The following is a 17,220-nucleotide window of genomic DNA, read 5'->3' as shown; positions in this document are numbered from 1 at the left end:
GGAGGTAGAAAAAATCACACATTCATAGCATAGTTAATAGATATCCAACAACGTACAGGCAGACGCAAACAGAGATCCCACAGCAAGGTTGCGCTCCCCAGGTGGTTTTAGATTGTTTACGAAGGATGTGCGGTGCAAAGTCCGACGTTACTTTGGAGTGCAGCTGAGTGCAGGGATTTTCACCAGCAGGCTCTGCACAGAGTTACGTGTCACGTCTGGCTCCACAGCAGCCAGACAATTCCCTCTGCGACCCTCGAGAAGACGGCTGCTCACCTGGCCCTAACTCCACGTGGAGCTGCTGCGGGGCTGAGGCGGGGCCCAGCGAGGGGACAGCGTGGACATCCACTGAACATTTTGTCTCCTCTAGGGCTCACCCACTCGTCCTCCATGGCCTTTCACAAACTCCTGGAGGAAGTCGGAGGCCTGGGCCGATTCCAGATCCTTCAGACGCTTGTCCTTTGCGTCTCCTGCGTCTTGGTGTACCCTCTTCTTCTGTCGGAGAACTTCACCGCGTTCGTGCCGGGTCACCGCTGCTGGGTCCACATCCTCGACAACGACACGGTCTCTGCTAACGGCACTGGGACCCTCGGGCAAGACGCCCTCCTCAGAGTCTCCATCCCACTGGACTCGGACCTGAGGCCGGAGAAGTGTCGTCGCTTCCTCCACCCCCAGTGGCAGCTCCTTCACCTGAATGGGACCTTGTCCAACACGAGCGAGCTGGCCACGGAGCCCTGTGTGGATGGCTGGGTGTACGACCGGAGCGCCTTCTCCTCCACCATCGTGATGCAGGTAAGAGGCCTCTTTGCTTGCTGTGAGTTCGCGGTGTGGGAGTGGAGGGATAATGCAAGGGATGAACATGCTTTGTCTTCCATCACTAGGTAGGAGATCCTTCTCGCTTTCAGCAAATATGGATTACTTCTCCATGAAATGTCCATGAAGCTACTCCATTGCTAATAAGATTAATGAATTAAAAAATAGACATGACCTCTCCTATCCTGGTGTTTTAAATCGGAGGGAGATCAAGTTTAAGCAAGTAATATACAGGGTGGGACAAAAGTAGGTTTTCAGTCGTTTGTATGGAAAAGAATACCGTAACTAGTAGATAAGAGTACATGAATAAACTCTGTTTCAAATACTCACAATTGTAAACTACATTTGCCCCACCCTGTAGAATGTATTAAAAATGTTATGCAAGGTCAATAATGTTCAGCCTTTTGTTGTAAATTAGAAACATTTGGGAATCTGATAAAACAAACAAACAACCGCCCCCCCCCCCCAACTCTCCGTGTCCAGAGCAGTCCTGTGAGAAGGTCTGGGGGTGCAATCCAGCCAGATCAGTACATTTTTTTTAAAAGTTCCTTACGCAATTCTGCTGCGTGGCCAAGGCTGATAACCCCTTAGCATGGAGCAAAAATGGGCATTAATAAAACCAACAGGTTTAGAGGAGGCTTCCTGGAGGAAGTTAGGTTTGAGCTGAGATCTGATAATAAAGGTCAGCTAGTGCAAAGAAGAAGAAGAACAAGCAGCAGCAGCAGCAGCTGGAGAGGAGGAAGCTTCCTGATGTAAAGACACATGGATGTCATTGAAGCGGTTTCAGCCCAGTCTCTGCTGAGGAGCTGTGAACTGCTGTGAAGCTGAGCTGTGACGCTTTCCTTCGCTTCCAGTGGGACCTGGTGTGTGACTCTGCGTCACTGAACTCAGTGGCCAAGTTCTCGTTCATGGTGGGAGCGCTGGTGGGAGGCATCCTCTATGGCCGTTTATCAGACAGGTGAGTGTCTCCGGATCACAGCTCTCTTTCCTCTCCAGTATTTTCAGCAGCTTGTGGGTCATTTACTCCCATTTACTGCATGTGACACTGTCCTAGAGCTGCTTTGGTCCCCAGGGGTCTAGAAATACAAATTGAGAATTTTTAAAAAATATATTTTATTGATTATACTATTAGAGTTCTCCCATTTTGTCCTCCCCTTTACTCCCCTCTACCCTGTAACCCATCTCCCAATAGCATTCCCCCTGCTTAGTTCATGTCCGTGGGTCGTACATATAAGTTCTTTGGCTTATCCATTTGCTATACGATTCTTACCATCCCCCTATTTTGTACCTACCAGTTATGCTACTTATTCTGTATCTTTCTCCCTCTCTCCCCACTCCCCCTCCCCACTGATAACCCTCCATGTGATCTCCATTTCTGTGATTCTGTTCCTGTTCTAGTTGCTTGCTTAGTTCATTTTTTTTTTTTAGGTTTGGTTGTTAATAGCTGTGAATTTGTTGTCATTTTACTGGTCATAGTTTTGATCTTCTTTTTCTCAGATAAGTCCCTTTAACATTTCATATCATAAAGGCTGGGTGATGATGAATTCCTTTAACTTGACCTTATCTGGGAAGCATTTTATCTGCCCTTCCATTGTAAATGACAGCTTTACTGGATAGAGTAATCTTGGATGCAGGTCCTTGCTTTTCATGATTTGGAATACTTTTTTCCAGCACCTTCTTGCCTGTAAGATTTCTTTTGAGAAATTAGCTGATTGTCTTCTGGGCACTCCTTTGTAGGTAACTGTCTCCTTTCCTCTTGCTGCTTTTAAGATTCTCTCCTTATCTTTAATCTTGGCTAATGGAATTATAATGTGCCTTGGTGTGTGCTTCCTTGGATCCAACTTCTTTGGGACTCTGAGCTTCCTGGACTTCCTGGAAGTCTATTTCCTTTGCGAGGTTAGGGGAGTTTTCCTTTATTATGTTTTCAAATAAGATTTCAATTTCTTGATATTCCTCTTTTCCTTTTGGGTACCCCTATGTTTTAGATGTTGGAATGGTTACAGTTGTCCTGGAGGTTCCTAAGCTTCTCCTCAATTTTTTGAATTCTTGTTTCTTTACTCTGTTGTGGTTGAATGTTTATTTTTTCCTTCTGGTCCAAATCATTGATTTGAGTCCCTGTTTTCTTCCCTTTTCTGTTGGTTCCATATATATATATTTTATTTCATTATGCATAGCCTTCACTTTTCTTCTATTTTGGCACCATATTCAACCATTCCTGTGAACATCCTGATTACCAGTGTTTCGAACTCTGCATCTGATAGTTTAGCTATATCTTTGTCACTTAGTTGTATTTTTTCTGGAGCTTTGATCTGTTCTTTCATTTGAGACATTTTTTTTTTCTCAGTGCGCCTGTTATATAGTAAGGGATGGAGCCTTAGGTTTTCACCAGGGTGGGGCAAACCATGTCACTATGTTGTGGTGCTGTGTGTGGGGGAGGGGTTGGAGAGGGAACAATGCCACTGGCTCAGCTCTCCACTGGCTTTCCATCACTTCCCCCACTACCCATAAGCAAACTGGGCCCTTCTGGTGCTGATTACTGGGTGAGTGGACTTGTGTATGTTCTAGGGCCATGTGGCTCTCTCCAAACTACTCACCTGTGAAGCTAGAAGTTTCTCCAGCTTCAGAGGTTTTGAGGCTTTATTTCTCCATGCTGGAAACCTGGGTTGCATGGTCTGTCTCACTCCCCAGTTGTTCCTCCTGGTTTATCCACATGCAAATGTGGGACCACCCAGTCTGCCAGCCACTGCCTTGCCTGCCTTGTTCCTCCAGCTGTTGCCTTGCTGCTAGTCCATTCCTCCCCAGCTGCCCATCTCTGCCCCTCCTACCCATTTGGATGAATGTTCCTTTAACTCCTTGGTTGTTGGACTTCCATACAGTTCAATTTCTGGCAGTTCTAATTTTTTTTTTGTTTTTAAATTTGTTGTTGTCCCCCTTTTGGTTGTGTGAGGAGGCACAGCGTGTCTACCTACTCCTCCATCTTGGCTGGAAGTCCAAAACAGCTTTCTAAAGGTAACTTCTGCAACAATGTGAGGCTATTGACCCAATAGCAACTGCTGTCACAGCATGTAGTATATGACTGTGGAGTCCTGTGCATGGCGGTGCCTCTTCTGATATAGACAGACGACTGTGGCCACCACCAAGCATGTCTCTCCCCTGAGGGATGTGGGGCAACTGAGGGGGGCTTACCATCTACTAGCAATATGTCAATGGTTGTTCAGCTAAAAACTCTGAGATATGAATGTATCACAACAAATGTAATTTGGGAAACAATTTGGAATCAAGAGTATTCATTTCCCACAGTCCTGTGACTCAGGCCGCCTTGACAACATCATGATAAAATGCAGAGAGACCGATATTTTTAGTTGAGTTATAACTGCATGTATATAGTATATTTTAAATATATAATTGTATACAATTAAATATATAGTTGTATATATTTGAAGTGTACAACACAATACTTCACATACAAGTCTTCAATCTATTTGGAGTTAATTTTTGTGAGTGGTGTAAGAGAGGAGCTGAGTTTCATTCTTGTGAATTTGGAGATCCAGTTTTCCTAACAACATTTACTGAAGACCTTATTTCCCCTTTTGCATTTTGGGTCCCTTGTCAAAGATTAGTTGACTGTATATGCATGGGTTACTTTGTGGGTTCTCTATTATGTTCCATTGTTTTGGTGTTTGGTTTTATGCCAGTACCATACAGTTTTGATGATTATAACTTTGTAAGATAGATGGAAAAGAGGAAGTGTGATGCATTCAGCTCTCTTCCCCCTCAAGGTTGCTTTGGCTATTCATGATCTTTTGTGATTCCATATAAATTTTAGTTTTTTTTCCTATTTTTTGTGAAAAATGACATTAGAATTTTGGTAGAGATTGCATTGAATCTGTAGATTACTTTGGGTAGTATGGATATTTTATCCATCCAAAATTGTATGGATATTTAAAAAATATCCATACTACCCAAAGTAATATTAATTATTCCAATCCATGACCACAGAATATTTTCCATTTATTTGTATTTTATTCAATTTCTTTCATCAATGTCTTATAGATTCCAGTGTACAGGTATTTTTTAAAAGAATTAATTCATTCTTTTAAAAATATTTTTTATTTATTATACTATTATAGTTGTTGTGATTTTTCTCCCTTTGTCCCCTTTCATCCAGAACTCCCACTCTCTCAGGCAATCCCCACACCATTGTTCATGTCCATGGGTCATGCATATAAATTCTTTGACTATTCCCACTGAGCCCCAGTCCTGGCACCAGCAGCAGCCAGCCTAGGTTCACAGCTTGGCTTTGTCTGGAAATCTCCAAGCCCAGCACAAGTAGCAACCATCTCCGATTGCTTTACAGCTCAGGCAGGGTGGTCCCAGGCAAGACAACAGATGAGGCTGACCTTGGGCTTCACCACTGGTGGAAACCCCAGGGCCAATGCACCCAATGGACAGCTGGAGACTACAGCAAAGCACCACCACCCTGTCCCTGCACAGCTGATCTTCCATGGAGGGTGGAGGTTGGTGGCAAGTAGTCACAGCCAGTCCTTGCAACTGACTGGCCTGGGTAATTCCCTCCCATTGATCTTCCAACAGCAGCCAGGGCTTAACTACAAGAGAAGGGTGCCCACACAAAGGGCACACCTTGAGTACCCAGCTTGGGTGATAGGGGAGGCTGTGCCACTGGGCTCTACAGGACACCTACTACATGGATTACGTTACCAAGACATGGTGTCAAAGCAGCTCGACTTAATACCTAGAAACAAACACAGGCAGGCTGCCAAAATGAGGAGACAGGGAAACATGGCCCAAATGAAAGAACAGATCAAAACTCCAGAAAAAGAGCTAAGCGAAATGGAGATAAGCAATCTATTGGATGCACAGTTCAAAACACTTGTTATAAGAATGTCCTAGAAACTTAGTGAGGACCTCAGCAGCATAAAAAATATCCCATCAGAAATGAAGGATACACTAATTGAAATAAAGAACAGTTTACAGAGAAACAATAGTATAGTGAATGAAGCTGAGAATCAGATCAACAATTTGGAACATAAGGAAGCAAAAACTGACCAATTAGAATGAAAAGAAGAAAAAAGAATCCGAAAGAGTGAGGGCAGTATAAAGAGCCTCTGGGACAACTTCAAGAGATCCAACATTCACACCTGATGGGTGCCAGAAGGAAAAGAGAAAGAGCAAGAAATTGGAAATCTATCTGAAAAAGTAGTGAAAGAATACTTCCCTAATTTGGTAAAAGAAATAGACATGCAAGTCAAGAAAGCACATAGAGTCCCAAACAAGATGGATGTGAAGAGGCCCACTCCAAGATACATCGTAATAAAAATACCAATGTTAAAGATAAAGAGAGAATCTTTTTTTTTTTAAGATTTTATTTATTTATTTTTAGGGAGGGAAGGGAGAGGGGGAGAGAGAGAGAGAGAGAGAGAGAGAGAGAGAGAGAGAGACATCAATGTGCGGTTGCTGGGGGTCATGGCCTGCAACCCAGGAATGTACCCTGGCTGGGAATCAAACCTGGGACACTTTGGTTCCCAGCCCGCGCTCAATCCACTGAGCTATGCCAGCCAGGTGATAAAGAGAGAATCTTAAAAGCAGGAGGAGAAAAGCAGTTAGTTACCTACAGGGGAGTCCCCATAAAACTGTCAACTGGTTTCTCAAAAGAAACTTTGCAGGCTAGAAGGGATTGGCAAGACATATTCAAAGTCATGAAAAGCAGGGACCTATAGTCAAGACTGCTCTGTCCAGCAAAGCTATCATTTAGAATCTAAGGGTAGATAAAGAGCTTCCCAGACAAATGAAACGAAAGGACTTCATCATGACCAAACAATTATACGAAATGTTAAATGGACTTATGTAAGAAAAAGAAGATCAGCACTATGAACAAAAATTGGCAAAAATACATAAATACATATTTATCAACAATGAAACCTAAAAAACAAACTAAGCAAACAAGAAGAATGGAGACAGAATCATGGATACAGAGAATGGTTGCCACATGGAAGGAGAGTGTGGGAGAATGGGTGAAGAGGTGAGGAGATTAAGAAGCACCAATAGGTAGTTACAGAATAACCATGGGGATGTAAAGTACAGTGTAGGATATAGAGTAGCCAAAGAACTTATATGCATGACCCATGCACATGAACAATGGCGGAAGGATTGCCTGAGGGAGAGGAGGGTGCTGGGTGGAGGGGACCAAAGGGCAAAAAATCAGGACAACTGTAATAGCATAATCAATAAAATATAATTTTTAAAAAGTGCTTTCTTAGCCCTGGCTGGCGTAGCTCAGTGGATTGAGCGTGGGCTGGGAACCAAAGTGTCCCAGGTTCGATCCCCAGCCAGGGTACATTCCTGGGTTGCAGGCCATGACCCCCAGCAACCACACATTGATGTTTCTCTCTCTCTCTCTCCCCCCTCTCTAAAAATAAATAAATAAAATCTTTAAAAAAAAAGTGCTTTCTTTTTGCTAGTCTTTACAATAGCTGCCGTTGTTCTTGTAACCTAACCTATAGCTCTCTTTCTCAGGTTTGGGAAGAGGTTGATGTTCAGGTGGTGCCTCCTCCAGATAGCCCTCACTAACACCTTTGCAGCCGTGGCTCCCAACTTCTTCATTTATTGTGCCTTACGCTTCCTGGCTGGGGTTCCTACCATGAGTATCCTGGCAAACTGTTCTGCGCTCAGTAAGTCAACACTTGTATCTTCGACATTTTCCAAACCTTTACTTTGGCTTTGATAGTTCCCCTTTGTTTGAAGTAAAAATTCTGTTCATGTTTTCTTTCAGTTGTGGAATGGACAGTACCCCGATTCCAAGCCATGACAGTAATACTGTCCATCTCTGTCAGTTGTTTAGGACAGATGATCTTGGGAGGCCTGGCTTTTGCCCTCCGAGACTGGCACACTCTTCAGCTAGTGCTGTCTGTACCATTCTTTGTCTTCTTTGTGATATCAAGGTATGAGCCTTACTTCTTTCTTTGCCTTGTGGGATCCTGGGATGAGAATGTACATGGACTCTAGATACGAAAATTCTGTTCGGTTTTGATCTGTTTGAGAAGCAGGACAGATAGAATTGCCAGATAAAACTGACAACATCTAATTAAAGTTGAATTTAAGATAACCAACAAAGAGTTTTGTTAAGTTGTATTCTAAATATGGCAAGATGGTTTAATTATACTGAAAAGTAGTCATGGTCTATATGGAATTTCTACTTAACTGGGTTCTGTAGTTTTATTGGCTATAGGATAAAATGGAGGAAATCCCATTATATTCAAATTCCAGATAAACAACAAATAATTTTTTAGTTCAGGTATGTCTACAATAGTGCATGGGACATAGTTATAATAAAAAGTGACCTGTTTACTTGAAATTTCAATTTAACTAGGCACATTCTATTTTCATATGCTAAAAACCAGAAACTCTTAGGACAGAGAAGAATAATGAATCCCCACCTGGGAGTTCTTAGTTTTTCTGTGTCTCTTCATCCTTGCTATTAAGCTTTAACCAGTAATTGTGGAAACAGAATTGCTGCAACAATATTTTAACTATAGTGAAAAACATTTGATGAAGAGATAGCTTCCATTATAATCTGTGTTTGTGTTATAATCTGGTTTTGCAAAGAATTATTGATAAGGAAGATAAAGGCAATATATCCTCATCTGAGTGTATGTTTATTGATTTTAGAGAGAGAGGAGGAGGAGAAAGAGAGAGAGAAACATCAATGAGAGAGGGAAATGTTGATTGGTTGCCTCCCTGATTGGGAATCGAACCCTCAACCTTTTGATGTACTTGATAATGCTCCAACAGACTGAGCTACCCAGCCAGGGCAATACAATATTTATTTTAATGGGTGCTATCAGAGGAAGAAAGAGAAAGCAAATTCAACTCCATAACTATGTAAGGAAAGAGCAGCATGATTTCTCTAGTTCAGTTAAAGTCAAAGTGGATGATTCCTATCATTTGTTTTATGCACACTCTTTGTTTCCCCTCTTTAAAAAGCCTTAAGAATGACCATTATACCCCTTGCCCTAAGAAGGCTTGTTCAGTGGAAGAGCTCTATTTGGGTAGAAATGACTACTTAAGAGAAATGATTAAAAATACAATACAACAAGATGAGCTCATAAAGACAGAAGGTTGTACTCTGTCAGCTCCTCTATTGCCATTTTACCCTCATAACAATCCTTAAAGTATGTGGCACTACCTCCTCATTACATAGGTGGGGAAGCTGAGGCAAATATAGATAAATAAATAAATAAATTGCTTTCACAGCCAGTTTCCATCATTGCTGGTAGGAGCAGGAGTTATTCCCATCTGTGTGATGCTTTCAGTGTACATAAATTATTTCAGGAAAAAAAATATACATTATGAATAGGCATTTCTTATGCCCTTACAAGGGCCTTGGCAAAGGTCTGTGCCAGCGAGAATCCTCATGCTCGAGCTTTATGAGCTGTCTGTTGAACTTGCATCTGAACAAGAAGGGAGGTGCTATGAGTCCAGGCTGTATTCACAGCTGTGAAGGTATACTGCATGCAGGGTATACTGCATATCCTAGTTATAACACAGAAGAATGTAAGTTCCTATCTCTTGGTGTAATCGAACAAGTGGTAGATACTAGTTTGGAGGGGAAAGGCATCTGTGGACAAAGGTTATGGAAATGGGCCAGAAAGAGTTGACTGCACCTCTATCCTGTTCTCCATTCAGATGGCTGGTGGAGTCTGCTCGGTGGCTGATCATCACCAACAAACCCGAGGAGGGCTTAAAGGAGCTCAGAAAAGCTGCATACATGAATGGAAGAAAGGATGTTGGAGACGCCCTCACCATGGAGGTGAGGAGGACGGAGCTGTGTGTGGGGTGCAGGGAAGACATGACCTGACATCTGCATTAGTTTGTATCCATAAGAGGAATGGAAGGCAGGGGTGGTTATGGGTCTTCTTACCTCACAGTCCTCATTCTCAATGGGTGTCCCCATTGTTTGGGTCAGCATTGCTAATGAATATGTAGTTGCCAAAAGGATTGATCATAGATATTTTACTCAAGAGCAAAGAGCATTAATTATTAACAATTGGAAAGACTGAAAATTGATCTCACACTCACTAGGTAAAGGAAATTGACCAAAACTAATTAACTCCTTCTAATTAGTGTTCTGATGGCCCTTGTTGGTGTAGTAAGACCATTGAAAGAAAAGGTTAGTAATTATGCAGAATAGAGCATAAGAGGTTCACCTATTTGTTCATTCACACCCACTTTCATTCATACTATGTTTAGTATGAGTGCAGTGATCTCAACAGTCCACGCCCCTGTTCAGTGGCATTTACATTCTGTAATTCTTATTATAAGCATCAAGAGTGAAACAGAGAAGAAATGCCCCAGAAAATAGTTTTTCCCCATTTTTCACCCTACATAAGGAAGGGAGGTATTACTGTGGATCGTGTTAAAGAACAAAAATTCAACTGGGTAAATTTTAAAGACATAATTAGCTTTATTGAATAATTTGTAAATTAGGCTGTGTCCCATCTAGCAAATAGAAAGGCCCTCCAAATGGATGCACAAATGGTAGGTTTTTAAAGACAGAAGGAGGCAGATCAAGGAAAGTATTAGGAAAAAATGCATTGTTTTAAGCAAATTGCTCCCCTAAGGGGAATGGTAGGGGCCTATCAGATCAATTATTTTTCAAGCACTGATCAGGCATATTTCCATATTGATCGGCTAAAAGTTTACAACCTGGGAAACCAAAACTGAAGTTGGGTTAAATATTAAATCGGGGAGGGAAAAGGCATTATAAGCGGAAGAGTAAGAGGAAGCTATACTAACCTCCTCCTAGGACCAATCTGGAATTACAACTAAATTGTAGAGAAATCATCCTGAATAACCAACTGAACACTTGCTGGAGAGAAGCCTTATAGACATGGGCAGACAGAAGAAAGCACTCCACCTCAATGAGACTGGTAGGGAGTGCGGAGGAGGCAGAGAGGACTGGCTGGGCTCCCATGGGCAGCATCTGAATTCCCAGAGGGATGTTTCAGTGGCCAGAGGGTTTCCTCTGAGAAGTGTGGGGTCTAAACCTCAAGCTGGTCTCTCCAGCCTATAGTGCCAGAGCTGGAGGGGAACCCGGATAACATCAAGTTGTGAAAAGCAGCAGGGTTTCTGTCTGCCAAGGAGAGATGGCTGGAGATGCAGAGAAGAGCTTCTTAAAGGGCCAGCACCCAAAATTTCGTTTGCAGCCATGTACCCTGGTCTCTGGCAGAGGGAGGGCAGAGTGGACTAGAGACACTTGAGGAGAGTCTGGGGTTGGTGGCTCAGGGGAGAGAATTGAAAGAACAACCTGCAGGATCTCTGTGCTGAGTCCTTCACCATATAGCAGAACCCATCCTTCTCAGACACAGCACAGCTCTCTGAATAACATCACCTTAGGGGAAGCAGTAGCCTCGTCCACAGGAATTACTCTGCCCCACTCTGTGGTGCTTGAGCTGATCACAGCTTGAGGCTATATGATTGATTAGTTGAAGAACTAAGGTGGAAAATACAAAGAAGCAGCCAAGAGAGGAAGACAAAGAAACAGACCCTAAACTGAAGAAGAGAATGCTCCAGAAGAACTAGATGAAATGGAGGCAAGCAATGTATCAGATAGAGTTCAGAGTAATGGTTATAAGGATGCACAACAGCATGAAAAAAAAAAGAGACAGAAACCATAAATAATAGAGGATCAGTCAGAAATAAAGAATGCAATATCTGAAATACATAATACTCTGGAAGGAATAAACAGTTGGTTAGATGAAGCAAAGGATCAAATCAGTGATTTGAAAGGCAAGGTAGATAAAAAACACCCAGGCAGAGCAGCAAGAAGAAAAAAAGAATTTAAAAAAAGCGAGGAGAGTTTAAGAAATCTTTTGGCCAACATGAAGCATAACAACGTCTTCATCCTGGGAATACCAAAAGGAGAAGAGAGCGAGCAAGGGATCAAGAACCTCTCTGAAGAAATAATGACCAAAAACTTCCCTAATCTGGTGAAGGAAAAAGACATACAACTTTAGGAAGCTCCGAAAGTCCCAAACAAGTTGGACCCAAAGAGACCTATACCGAAACACATCATGATTAAAATGGTAAGGCTTAAAGGAAAGGAGAGAATCCTAAAAGCTGCAACAGAAAAAAGCAGGTAGTTACTTATAAGGGAGCACCAATTAGACTATTATCTGATTTTTTCAACAGAAACATTTCAGGCCAGAAGAGAGTGGCTTGAAATATTCAAGGCGATGAAACACAAGCATAGCCTCAACATAGCAAAAACTATCACAAGCCCGTAGCTATCATCATACTCAATGATGAAACGTTAAGACAAGGATGCCCACTCATACCATTTCTAGTCAACATTGTACTTAAAGTCCTAGCCATAGAATAAGGCAAGAAAATAGAATTAAAAGCATCCAAATCAGAAAGGAAGAACTAAAATTTCTGTAGAAGATATCTTATATATAGAAAATTCTAAAGACTCAACAAAACCACCACAACAAAAAGCCACCTGCTAGAACTGAAAACAAATTCAGTAAATACGCATGAGAAAAAGTCAGCATACAAAAATCATTTGTGTATCTAAACACTAATACCCAACTACGTGAGAAAGAAATGAAGAAAGCAATCCCATTACCAATAGCATCAAGTACAATAAAATAGTAATGATTTCAGCATGGAGGTGAAAAAAATCTGTACACTGCAACCACAAGATGTTGATGAAAGAAAGCATAGGCAATGGAAAGATCTTACATGTTTTGGAGGAGGAATTAATATTGTAAAAATGCCCATACTATCCAAACCGATCTACAGATTCTATGAAATCTCTATTAAAATTCCAATGGGACTTTGCTCAGAAATAGAAAAAACAGTCCTAAAATTTGTGTGGAAGCAGAAAACACTCTGGATAACAAAGCAATCCTGAGTAAGGAGAGTCAAACTGGAGGCATCAGGCTTCCTGATTTCCAGCTGCAGTAATCAAAACAGTACGGTTCTGGCATAAAAACATCTAGAGCCTGGGGAACCAATTCATGCCTATATAGTCAACTAATTTTTTATAAGGGCACCAAGAAAGCACAATGGCAGAAAAGATTATCTCTCCAATAAATGGCATTGGGAAAACTGGAATGAAACTAGATTTCTGTCTTACGCCACTCTAAAAATTAACTCAAAATTGTTCAAAAACTTACGTAGAAAACCTGACACTGTAAAACTCATAGAAGGAAACTTGGGAAAAAGCTCCTTGATATTGGTCTTGCCTTAGCAGAAAAGCTTTTTTTCAACTTACAAATGGCTGGATTTACTTAATTGCCACTTTTGTTACACATGCCTAGTTTTATTGCATTATGATAAGAAAAGAGGTATATCTCTAATATGGGAAACGTACTTTTTCTTGTGAATTAATGTATGGTAATTTTTTTTGGAATTGTCCCATAAGTTTTTTAAAAAGTAGACATGTTTTCTATGTGGAAAACATAGCTCAACATACATCTTTTAGATCAACGATGTTGAATGTGTTTGAATTAACATCCACCTTGCTGGTTTCATTTTTTAGCTCCAGGAGTTGGTTTTCTTAAATTTTTAGATTAATCATAGTTTGTTTAAATAAGTATAGTTTTGTCTCTTCCTTTACAGTCTTGATACCATTTATTGCTTTGCTTTTCTTATTTATTGGCTAGTTATATAGTATTATTCAATATTATTGAATACTCAATATTATATATGATTCTATTATTCCCTTCCTCACTCCAATAATATATTTTAACACTGAGTATAATGCTAGTTGGTAATATTCAGTAGGAAACTTTCCTTAGAGTCCTAGTATGCTAAAAAAATTCTTTATTGGTTTTCTAATTATTGGATAGAAGAAGAAATAAAATCTGTGACTGTAATTTAGTATTCTATGTTGAATTTTATCACATGACTTCAAGACATGTGGTACCATTCTATTATCTACACTCTGTTAATTGAAACAATTCTACAATTTGTTAATGACTGAATTTTTAAAAGATTTTATTTATTTATTTTTAGAGAGGGAAGGGAGGGAGAGAGATAGAGAAACATCAATGTGCGGTTGCTGGGGGTTATGGCCTGCAACCCAGTCATGTACCCTGGCTGGGAATTGAACCTGGGACACTTTGGTTCACAGCCCACGTTCAATCCACTGAGCTACACCAGCCAGGGTATGACTGAATTTTTAATCTGATAATGACTGACGTTCAAACTACTCTTTTATCCCGAGGAAAAACAACATTTGGTCATGGTATATTAACCTAAAAAGAAAAGAAAACTAACTGAATTCCACTTATTAATATTTTATTTAGGATTTTACTGTTTGCCTGATGAGATTAGAGTATAATTTTCCTTCTCCTTGTTATCTTTGATGTTTTGATATCTGTATTATGCTAGTCAGTTAGAAAGTTTTCTGTCTCCATTTATACTTCCCAGGGGTGTCCTATCTTTTGGCGTCTTTGGGCCACCCTGGAAGAAGAGCATGTGCATGTTTATTTTACATGACATTGTGACACATAACCACAAAAACATCTCACAATGTTTTAAGTAAATTCACAGTTTTGTGTTGGGCTGCATTCGTAGCCATCCTGGGCCTCATGTGGCCCCCAGGCTGCAGGTTGGACACCCCTGTTAGAGAGTTTTTATTACATAGGAAATACATGTTCCCTTGAATGGTCATTAGAATTCATATTTATCTGGACCTTGAGTCAATACCTTGACTATTTCTCTTGGTCTGATGTTTTTCTAAGTAATAGAAAGCTAAATGCTTTTTCAACTTTTTCTATCGATAACAGTCTACTTGTTTTCTATTTATTTTAGAAATTTGGGTTTTACTTAATTATTCATTGTATCTAATTTTTCAATTTTGTTATGTCATTATATATAGTAACTACTCATAATTTATAATCCTTTTTATGTTTGTAATTTATTCAGCTGTTACAACTTGGTGGGCATTGTGAGGGCCCCAACAGAGGACAAGATGGACCACTTCCCTTTCTGTCTCCTGGATACTAAAGCCAGTGAAAATGCAGAGACTTGGATCTATAATCCTTGGATCTATAATCCTATCATAATTCTATATGATATTCATTTGTGTCATTTTTATTTCTTAATCAGACTTGTCAAAAGTCAGTGTATTTTATTGGTCTTCTCAAAGAAAGAGCTTTAAGGTATATTTATGTAGTATATTCCTGTTTTGTGATGTTACTCATCTTCCATTTCATCCTTTTGATTGTATCTTTACTTCCCTTTGTGTTATTTTGATGTCCTTTATGCTTTTTTGAGTGAACACATGTTCATTTGCTTTCATTTCAAATTTCACTGCCTTTAAGGTTATGAAGCTTTCTTTCAGTACCACTTTGGCAAAATCCTTTAAATTCTGACATACAGTTCTCTCCATTTTAAATCTCCAAGTAATTGGTGATTTCAGTTTGGACACTGAACGGAAACACCTCTGTTAATTGAGCCTTACTCACAACGGCCAAGATACGGAAATAATCCAAATGTCCTTGGAGGGTGGACGAAGTAAAGAAAATGTGATATATTTACATGACTGGAGGGACATGGTAACTATGAGAGCTAATGCAAATTTATCTACTGGACAGTCTGCAGGTTTCTATTACATCCAACACATTCACAGTTTTCTCACCTACACCACATTAGGAAAGTCTGTGATCTGAGCAGCACTAATAAATTATAATTAAAAACGTAAGTGTCCACTTCCTCTATCCCTGCTCCCCTTCGCAAACATCTTCCTAAAGCTCTCAGAGTCAACATGTTTTCTTTCTGATTCTGGAATTTCAGATCGTTAGGTGCCAAGCGCATTCACCCCTGCACCTTCCCTTTCCACCCTCCTCCCCAGATCTTTTTTCCTCCCTTCCCCTCCCGTCTTCCAGTTTTGCTCCATGACTGCCTGGTAGCAGACCCTGTGACAGACACAGAAAGGCGCAAGAAGTCCACAGTTTCTCTCTTGGGCCAAGTCTCTGCATCTTCACTGGCTTTGGTATCCAGGAGACAGAAAGGGAAGTGGCCCATCTTGTCCTCTGTTGGGGCACTCACAATGCCCACCACGTTGTGACAGCTGAACAGTGTTGTTCTTGTTGATGATGTTGTTGTCGCAGGTTTTGAGAGCCACCATGCAGGACGAGCTGGAGGCGGCCAAGACCAAACCACTCGTGTTGGACTTGTTTCGCTCGCCCAACTTGCGTAAAAGGATGTGTCTCCTGTGCTGCACGAGGTAGGCTTCATGGCGTGCGTGAGGAATGTTAAAAATAGCGGACACGTGAGTCTGTGTATCTCGAAGGACATAATGTGCGACGGGGCAGGCCATCACGTTGCCCTGACAGGCCCAGCACTGGAGATGATGCTGAGAACATCAGTTGTGGAGCAGACTCTGGCGTTGAATTTCTTTCTGTTTCCATTTTAACTGAGTACAGTGCTCACATGTATATGTATACAACTCAGTGAATATTTCTATATGTAAATAGAAAAAACCCTCTAAATCCCTCTAAGTCCCCATTATGTATCTTCTACAACAACACTTCCCACCCCTCAAAAAAGTTAAGAAAAATTATGATCTCCATCAACATACAATTGCTTTATGTTAACTTAAAAATCACAGCCTTGCAAAGAAATATTCCTTTAAACCATCTATGGCTTTATTCTTTATCACCAACCCCTGCTGCCTGGGCCAATATCACTGTATTTTGTAACGCCTACCACCGACAATATGTGTCTCTCATCTTTGTTCACCGTAGGTTTGCAATCTTCTTACCCTCGTATGGCCTGGTTCTCCACCTCCAGCACCTGGGGAGCAATGTTTTCCTGTTCCAGGTTCTCTTCGGCGCAGTCTCCCTCCCAGCCAATTACATTGCATTTCTGGCGCTGAATCGCCTGGGCAGGCGAGGAAGTGAGGCGCTTTTCCTGCTCCTGCTGGGGAGCTCCGTTCTGGCCATCACGTTTGTGCCTCGAGGTGAGAGAGGAGCATGAGCTGGAAAGCAAAAAGCTTCCCTCCATTCCTCATGAACCGTACTGGTTGCACTCATTTGAAGCCAGAAGGCAATGGACTTTGGGTTCAAGGATCCCCCCCAAGCCAATCTGGGGGTTTAGTACCTGGTCTGCCATTAAATTGCTAGGAAAAGAATCAGAGGTCAGTTAAGGTTGGCTCAGATATACGATGTGTCCGTCTCATCCTGGAAGTGCCTGGAGGCCGGTGCCATGGATTGTGTTACCGGCTGTTTCTCCAGCACAGTAACTGACCATTTATCTCAGGGTGATTGCACATTGGCCAGGTGACTTTGTCATTGTAGCCCGCGTGAGGACACAGTACTGTCATTTTCCCTGTCTGGGTTCTCACTTGTGACAGCAGCTTTAGTGAAAATTGCTATCCTG

General features: G+C 41.2%; 1 protein-coding gene across 2 annotated transcripts in view; it reads left to right on the top strand.

Moving 5' to 3' along the window:
* LOC123829601 (solute carrier family 22 member 9-like) overlaps nt 1-17,220 on the top strand; it is a 55,878-nt gene that overhangs the window by 34,690 nt on the left and 3,968 nt on the right. The window contains exons 1-7 of one of the 2 annotated variants that reach the window (XM_045855470.1): nt 169-789; nt 1,665-1,768; nt 7,345-7,499; nt 7,601-7,769; nt 9,514-9,637; nt 15,951-16,066; nt 16,587-16,801. The exons of the other annotated variant lie outside the window; for it this stretch is intronic. Coding sequence (XP_045711426.1) covers nt 388-789; nt 1,665-1,768; nt 7,345-7,499; nt 7,601-7,769; nt 9,514-9,637; nt 15,951-16,066; nt 16,587-16,801 — 1,285 coding nt within the window. The 5' untranslated portion in view covers nt 169-387. Of the gene's footprint in view, nt 1-168; nt 790-1,664; nt 1,769-7,344; nt 7,500-7,600; nt 7,770-9,513; nt 9,638-15,950; nt 16,067-16,586; nt 16,802-17,220 lie in introns of those variants that run through there. 2 annotated transcript variants of the gene reach the window in all.

Source organism: Phyllostomus hastatus, unplaced genomic scaffold, assembly GCF_019186645.2.
Source record: "Phyllostomus hastatus isolate PE091 unplaced genomic scaffold, TTU_PhHast_1.1 phas_scaffold_11, whole genome shotgun sequence".
NCBI classification, from domain to species: domain Eukaryota; kingdom Metazoa; phylum Chordata; class Mammalia; order Chiroptera; family Phyllostomidae; genus Phyllostomus; species Phyllostomus hastatus.
This window is presented reverse-complemented; position numbering and strand designations above follow the sequence as displayed.